The 8,685-nt window shown below is 41.3% G+C and overlaps 1 protein-coding gene across 1 annotated transcript; it reads left to right on the plus strand.

Annotated features, from left to right (window-relative positions):
* Positions 1-2,880: 2,880 nt before the first annotated feature.
* LOC119001628 (small proline-rich protein 2G-like) lies at positions 2,881-4,095 on the plus strand. The gene is made up of 2 exons (XM_037067055.1): positions 2,881-2,897; positions 3,584-4,095. Exon 2 carries the CDS (start codon positions 3,605-3,607, stop codon positions 3,866-3,868), a length of 264 nt encoding a protein of 87 aa, XP_036922950.1. The 5' UTR covers positions 2,881-2,897; positions 3,584-3,604; the 3' UTR covers positions 3,869-4,095.
* Positions 4,096-8,685: the final 4,590 nt, after the last annotated feature.

Here is an 8,685-nt window from a genome sequence, read left to right on the forward strand (position 1 = left end):
ACTCCAAGATGTTCTGACCTCTTTAAATTCTCTAGTTATGTCACTGATTTATTTTTTGTACAATTACAGCCCAATCAAATTTGAAACATTGCCGCTCAACATTCTTCACAGTAAAGAACGGGGGCGTGACATCCTCCCTCAGACAGTGGGGAGGACCCTTCTTACTAGTAAGGTGTGGACACTGAAGGTGCTATCAGACTGGAGCTTTCTAATTAGCAGTGATGTCAGCTAGAAGAAAGGTGGTTAGAGCCAGGCACCTAACTAGACAGGCTGCACTCTACACAGTACCATTGTCTATTACATTTTTGACGTATTTGACTTTATTGATGAGTTATTTTGATGTTATTTGCTATTCATTTTTTAACCTTTTATGGCTTGTATTTATTTTCTTGAAAAAATATTTTTATGTGGTAAGAACATGCAACATGAGGTTTATGCTCCTAACAGATTTCTTTTTTGTGTGCGATACAGTATTGTATATAGGCAAGGTGCTGTACAGCAGATCTATAGATTATGTATCTTATATAACCTGTTAGTTAGAAATTGGTTTCTCCTCCCCCTTAGCCCCAGCAATGACAATTCTCTTTTCACTTCTATGAATTTGAGGAATCCCCCAAAAGGACATTTTGAAGTATTTGTCCTTCTGCATCTGGCTAATTTCTCTTGGCATGTCTTTTAGGTTCATCCATGTTGCCTCATATGGCAGGATCTCTTTCCTTTTAAGGCTTAATGATACTTGATTCTATGTATATAGCATACTTTCTTTATCCATTCATCTGATGATGGACATTTAGGCTGTTTTCACATTTGACTATTGTGAGTAATGTTGCAATGAATATGCAAATACTAATATCTCTTCAAGATCCTAATTTAAATTCTTTTGGGTAAATACCCAGATGTGGGATGGCTGAGTATTATAGAATGTTTTTAATTTTGCGGGGGACTTCCATACTGCTTTCAAAAGTAGCTGCATCATTTTATTTTGTATAAGCCACCAACATTGTATTAGAATTCCCTTTTTTCCATAACCTCACCAGTATTTGTTTTTGTCTTTTTTGATTTTACCTATGCTAAGAGGTATGAGGTGATATCACACGGTGGTTTTGATTTGCATTTCCATAATGATTAGTGATGTTGAGCACTTTTTCATGTACCAGTTGGCAAATATGCATCTTCTATTGAGAAATGTCATTTGAGTCCTTTGTCTATTTTAAAATTAAGGTTATTAATATTTGTTCATGTTAAGTTGTATAAGTTCTCTTTATTCTTTTTTTAAAAATATTTATTTATTTATTTATCTTTAGAGGGGAAGGGAAAGAGAGAGGAAGGAAACATCAATGTCTGGTTGCTCCTTGTGCATCTCCTGCAGGGAACTGGCCCCTGCCGGAAACTGGCCTGCAACCCAAGCATGTACCCTGACTGGGAATTGATCTTTATTCTTTTGGAAATTAACTCATTATAAGATAGACAAAGAGCTCACATTTCTTGAAAATCTACTATGTAATTGGCATCTTGTTGAGTTTTTGCAGAAAAATTTTGAGACAGGTTTCATTCTTATCTCTAATTTACAGCTATGTAAACTGAATCAGGGAGGTTACGACATATTTAATGTCATACCATAGTGGTGCCTATTGACGTCTGCATAGTCAACACAATCAAGTCTTCCCCAGTGGGCAGAGTGAGTGATGTTAGCTGATGTGTTACTGTGGTTCAACAGATTATAGCAAGAAGCTATCAATGGCTTCTGTGTCAACCATAGTTTATATATTTAGGTAAAAATACCCATGAATTGAATTATAGGATAAGTAGCTTTGCAGCTTCCTTTCTTGAGTGTACTAAGAAAATCTCAGTAAATGTTACTTCAAAACAGAGGGCCTCATAATGGATCAATTGAATTAAGTTTTTGTAGGAGAAAGTAACACATGATATCTAGGGAGTCTGAGTAGAAGAGCTTCTAAATGAATGCAGTCCAAACACTGAATCAGTTTTGAAGAAAATGAAAGAAGATGAGTTTGGTTTCTAGTAGACTACAAGTCACTCATGGAGATGAAAACCATAGAAACCAGGTCAGTGTGTGAACATGTAAATGTGGAGTTTAGGGAGGGCCCCAGCCTGTGTGTCTTTAAAATTTTTTTTTGTCATTTTTTAATTTTTCAGTTACAATTGACATATGTTATTACATTAGTTTCAAGTACAGCCTGTGACTCTTATGGCCTAGAAAAATTGAGGGCTGATGCTGTCCTGTTCAAGGCCGTTAATGGAGCCATGTGAAAATACACCCAGTGTGAGACTGTTAGCACCTAGGAAAACAAGGTAATAAGACTGTTCACGAGTCTTATCAAGAAATGCCCCGAGACCAGTAAGACATGGTAAAGGGGAAGTTAAGTTGTAAAGAAAAAACAATAAGTGAGGGTTAGTATATGGCCAGGCTGCAGGGTTAGCATACCCAGATCTCTACTGTCAAAGAAAAAAAATTGTCTGCTGGACACCTTTTGAACAGGGCTGTAAGTTGTATGTACTGGATATGTGGGAAACTGTGGGGGAGGGGAAGCATCATCTCTGACTATGGAAGAGCATCCCAGTTATCAACTAATTTCTCATATTCCCTAATTGCCACATGACACTGGCATGGGGAGTGTGAGACTAGATCCCAGGTGAATCATAGTGTACTTTCCTGGTGAGAGGTGAGTATTGTACACAAGGAAGTTTCGTGATATTGGTGTGAATGAGGTAAGTAATTTTTGAGTTTGCATGCAGATGGTATTTTGGTTGGGAAATCAGCACATCACTGCAGTCCTGGGATGCTTCCTTGTGTGGGGATGCCTTATAAAAGGACTCTCTACCACACTGATGCCATTTTCTTCACACTCAGTTGTAGATCTTCTTTGGAGCCTCTGGTGAGTACAAATATTAGAAGTCTTTCCTGGCACTTGGATAGTGTGAAGATTTAACCTGGGGCGGGGGGGCAGGGCAGCGCAGAAATGACTATTTAACCAGTTAATGCTCATGTATAGGGAAAAGAAGATAATGAGGTTTGGGGGGTGGTAAATTTTAACTGGTATTTGCTGAGTGATCTTGAAGATGATAAGAGAAATGGGAGCAGAGGTTTAATCTTCGACTGAAGGAGAGTAAGAGAGACGAGATGCTGTCCTGTCACCTGCTCCACATTATTTCCAAATTCATCCTTTTCCAAGTTCAATCTGCTTGAGTGATAGGTCTGAGCCTTTGTAGGACCAGGGTCAGGGCAGCAACCAGGGCCCCATGGGAGATATGGGTAGAGATTGTTTGAGGGATTGGCTAGGATTTTAATAACTGCATCTTTCTCCAGATAATGTTTGTATTCACACAGCACCTGCATGGAGATTTTATCTTTAGAAAGTGATAGAGTGAGAGATTAGAAAAGATTGAAAAGCTGAGGGCAAGAGTTGCTAAAAGGGAAGAGTGAAGAAGCTACACAAAGTCATAAAGACTGTATTGGGGATCAAAGACCGTCTTTGGAGACTGGAGGGGTTGATGGCTCAGCTAATTGTTCTACCAACAGGACTGTCTCTTCTATGAACACTGTTGTCTGTTTGTATTTCAGATTCCTCGAGAGCCAGGAAACATGTCTTACCAGCAGCAGCAGTGCAAGCAGCCCTGCCAGCCACCTCCTGTGTTGATACCTGAGCCTTGTCCCCCTCCCAAGTGCCCTGAGCCTTGTCCCCCACCAAAGTGCCCTGAGCCTTGCCCACCACCGAAGTGCCCTGAGCCATGTCCACCTCCTTCATGCCCACCTGTGCAGTGCCCACCTCAATTATGTCAGCAGAAGTGCCCTCCTGTTCAACTGTGCCCACCCTGCCAACAGAAGTGTCCACCCAAGAGCAAGTAACTGCACCCACATCCATCAGGACCATGAAACTACAAGATCCAGGATCTTCTTAGTCCCAGGACTCCATTGTCCTCCTTTCAGCCATGGTGACAGACTGCATCTTCCCTAATCTCCCACCTGAATTGACTGCTGACAGATAAAAGGCTTGTCAGAAGATGAACAAAAGTGTCATCACCTGATATGGTTTTGCTATCTGTCTGTCTGTAATATGAGTGGTGATCGCTATGCTGTGAGCACTTTGGTGTTTCTTCTATTGCTTCTCCAATAAAGTACATGTTTCATGGTCAAACCACAGTGCTTTTGTTTGCATTTTTAAAAAAATTTCTTTTGTCAACTATACTTGATTATTGTTCCTCTCCACTCTTTTTGAATTATTAGAGTCAGGCTTTTCCATCACTGAATTCAGTTTTGCCTGAAATGTGTCTTTTGGATTGGGTAGATCAAATAGTTCTCTTTTAATAGTTTAAAACTCATTTCTACCTCTTTCTAGCTTGTATTATCTTAAAAAGAATTACTTAAACTCTCTCAACTTCAGTTTGCTCATCTCAAAAAGTAGGAAAGAATGTGGTCAGCTGAGTGTACTCATGTAAATTAATGTATTAACAAATGTTGCCTAAATTGTCTGTCATGGGCCAAGCAGACTTCTATGTGCTCAGGATATAAAAATGGTGACCAAACTTTTGTCCTTATGGAGCCTAAATTCTTGAAGGGATTACACACACATGCAGAACAAGTGATAACAATGCATGGGTATACTCTAGAAAAAATTGTTTAGAAAGGCTATTTCAAAGTGAGTTTTTGGGCAAAAACCTGAATGAATTCAAGAGTGAACCATGAGTATATTTGATGTACATTGTTCCAATGTGAGGAGATGACACACGGAGCAAAGTAACAGCAAAGAGAAAACTGATCAAGGGGACACTGTCTCCAAATGAGGTTAGAGAGATTGGGTCCCAAGGACAGAGTAATGATTTTGAAATTTGAAAACCACATTTTTTTTGTTGATGATTAGTGGTGGCCTAAAATTATATATCTAATTCTCAACTAGCAAATATGATTTCTTTTGTGCAGTAGTTCAATTAAAAGTATGACTACATATTTTTGACTACAGGGTCTTCCAAAGAGACTTTAAAAATTATTTAAAAAACTAAGGACTAAATTAGAGCTCTTTTACAAAATGCAAACTTATTTTGAGAGGGTGACTACATAGAAAGTAAGTCTATTAGTGTTTTAATCTTCTAGGGACATCTACTTCATTAATTTTTCTTAAATTATAGGTAACAAAATGCATAGGGATTTCATTCTGCTGTCTCCTAAACCCTACAAAGAATGTTGGGGGGTGGACTTCACATTCTTGAGAAGGGCTCTGGCCTAACAGCATTGTTGACAGAGTTTTTAAATTTTGTCTTTAAGAAATACAAATAATAAAATCCCATATTTGGGGGTTGCACATAATCAGTACATTTTGAAAGTTTATTAACTTTAGCTGTATAGGGTGAATAATTTTAAATTGAGCAGTTATGTAAGTGACCCCAAAACTCAAGAAAATCATCATTACCAACCCTTCAAAAGAGCCAGATTCCCTCATTAAATTACATTTCACAGCTACATCACTAGAAGTAATGACAATCTTGACTCATTATAATCACACATTTGTTTTTCTTTATTGTTTTAACCATGAATCTAGAGGCAACTCTAAAAGTTAAGTTTCTTAGTTTTTGAACTTCACATAGATATAAGTATACTGTACATCATTTTTTGTCTTTATTTTTATTCAACATTATGTACAATAGTTTTAGTAGATTCACTATTGTATTTTTAGGATATTACTGAACGAATATATTACACTTCATTTTGTCATTTTACTCTTGGTTGACTGTGGGAGCCCGCCAGGCTGCAGGGGACCAAGGACAGAGCCCCCACTGTGAAAATGGTGGAGGGACTTGGTTTCTGGTCCCTGGAGCCAGCGGGTATCTTGACATCTTCCGGACCTTCTCCTTCTCAGCCTTGAAGGAAAGAACAAGATCTTGGCATATGCGTCATGTTCCGAGAAAGTGATAGTCATGAGGACAGTTATCTTCGGGCTAATGTTCTCAGGATATGAGAACATCTTGCCCTCTTGATAGCTTTCGGGAGTGTACAAACTTTTGTAAAACAACATTGTTCTCAGACCACTGCAGTTCTGCATATAAGCCAGCAGTTCCTTGAATAAAGTTGCCATTTGCCAGCAGAGCTTATGGTCCTCTCCATTCTTTTAAGTCCCTCGCCTCACCTCACGACCACCCTTGCTGCTGCGGGCAGCGGCAGTTGACATTGAGGTTTTTTTTAAAAAATATATTTTATTGATTATACCATTACAGTTGTTCTATTCCCCCCTTCATTCCCCTCCACCCGCACACTCCCTCCCCCACCATTCTCCCCCCTTAGTTTATAACCACATGTCTCAACTTCTTTAGATTCTATATTTCCCCCACTATTCTCGCCCTCCCCCCTATCTATTTTCCACCTACCATCTATGCTATTTTCTGTGCCTTCTCCCCGCTTCTCCTCCTCCCACCCCGCTGTTTCTAACCCTCCATGTGTTCTTCATTTCTATGGTTCCACTCCTGATCTAGCTGTCCTCTTGGTTTGCTTTTGTTTTAGGTGTGGTTGTTAATACCTGTGTGTTTGCTGTCCTTTCACTGTTGATATTATTCATCATCTTTTCCTTATATAAGTCCTTTTAGCATTTCATATAATAAGGGCTTGGTGATGATGAACTCCTTGAACTTGACCTTATCTGAGAAGCACTTTATCTGTCCTTCCATTCTAAATGAAAGTTTTGCTGGATAAAGCAATCTTGGCTGTAGGTCTTTGGATTTCATGACTTGGAATACTTCTTTCCAGCCCCTTCTTGCCTGTAAGGTCCCTTTTGAGAAATCCACTGACAGTCTGATGGGTACTCCTTTGTAGGTGACTGTCCCCTTATCTCTTGCTGCTTCTAGGATTCTCTCCTTCATTTTGGTCTTGGCTAATGTAATGATGATGTGCCTTGGTGTGTTCCTTCTTGGGTCCAACTTCTTTGGGACTCTCTGAGCTTCCTGGATTTCCTGGGAGTCTATTTCCTTTGCCAGACGGGGGAAGTTCTCCTTTATTATTTGTTCAAATACATTTTCCACTCGTCGCTGTTTCTTTCCCCCTTCTGGTACCCCTATAATCCGGATGTTGGAACGTTTCAAGATGTCCTGGAGGTTCCTAAGCCTCTCCTCATTGTTTTGAATTCTCATTTCTTCATTCCTTTCTGGTTGGATGTTTCGTTCTTCCTTCTGGTCCATTCCATTGATTTGAGTCCCATTTTCCTTTCCATCACTATTGGTTTCCTGGACATCTCCCTTCATTTCAATTAGTTTAGCCTTCATATGTTTCTCTAATTTGTGACTGTAGTCTACCAATTCTGTGAGCATCCTGATAAATAGTGTCTTAAATTGGGCTTCTGAGAGGCTGGCAATTTCCCGGTCGCTTAGGGTTATTGGCTCTGGGACTTTGAGTTCCTCTCGCGCCACCTTTTGGGCTGTTCTTGCCTGTTAAGTAGCAGGATCGGAGCCCTAGGTTTTCACCGAGCAGGGCAACTCAGTCGCTGGGTTGTGACGTTGTATGTGGGGGCGGGGCCAAAGAGGGACAATGGCTTCCCTCCACCGCCTGCTGCCGCGACCCCCACCGGCACCGCAGCCACCACTGTCACCAGGCCCACGCGTTTCATTCCACTGCACTCGAGTGTGCCACCGCTGTCGGCCCTCCACCACTGGGTTCGTCCCCTGGGGCCTGTGTGGTCCGTCTCACTGTGCGTGAATGTGCGACCTTGGTCAGTCTGCCCCGCACCCCGACTGGCTTTGGACTGCCCGCGCGCCTAGCACCTAGGTCGGGGGATCTGTCCTGCCCGACCCAGCCCCGTTGCTGGTTCCACCTCTCTTACCGTCCCCGTTGAACAGTTCGTAGCTGTCGGACTTCCGTATAATTCCGTGTTCTGGTCTTTGGGTGTGTTCTAGTTCTCCAAAACTTTTGTTGTAGTCAGACTTGGTTGTGGGAGAAGGAACAGTGTTTCCACCTATGCCTCCATCTTGGTGGAAGTCAGGTTGTTTGTTGTTTGGAGCTCTTTGGATCTGTGCCATGAGGACACTTCTTTATGCCTGCTAGTGCACATGCTTACACATTTCTTTAGGTACATTTCCAGAAGTACATGCATTTTTAACCTTGGTAGGTAATATCAAACTGTCTTCCAAAACGACTGTGCTAGGAGAGATCCAAAATGGTGGGGGAGTACGTGGAGGCTACACTAACCTCCTTCCAGAGGAAATCTGGAATTCCAACTAAATCTGTACAGAAACCATTATGAATAATGAATGGAACACCAGCTAGAGAGAAGCCTTATAACCAAAGACAGACAGAAGAAACCACTTCACTGCAATAAGACTGGTAGGGAGTGTAGAGAAGATATGAGAAGGCTGGCTGGGCTCCACAGGTGGCAGCTAAAGTTCTGGAGGGATATTTTAGTGGCTGGCATGTTCCCCTGAGAAAATGTGGGGCCTAAACCCTGATATGGGCTGCCCAGCCTACAGTACCATAGCCAGAAATAAATCCAGATAGCAGCCATCTGTGAATAGCAGCAGGGTTTCTACCTGCCGGGAGGAGATGTCTGGAGACTCAGAGAGACTCATAAAGGTCTGATGAACAAAATTTTGTTTGTAGCCACTTATTCTGGGCTCCAGCAGAGGGAGGGCTGAATGGACTAGAGACCCTTGCAGAGAGTCTGGGGTTGGTGGCTCTGGAAAGAAAACGGA

Source organism: Sturnira hondurensis, unplaced genomic scaffold (assembly GCF_014824575.4).
Source record: "Sturnira hondurensis isolate 20B ecotype Veracruz unplaced genomic scaffold, ASM1482457v3 Scaffold0017046, whole genome shotgun sequence".
Lineage (NCBI taxonomy): Eukaryota > Metazoa > Chordata > Mammalia > Chiroptera > Phyllostomidae > Sturnira > Sturnira hondurensis.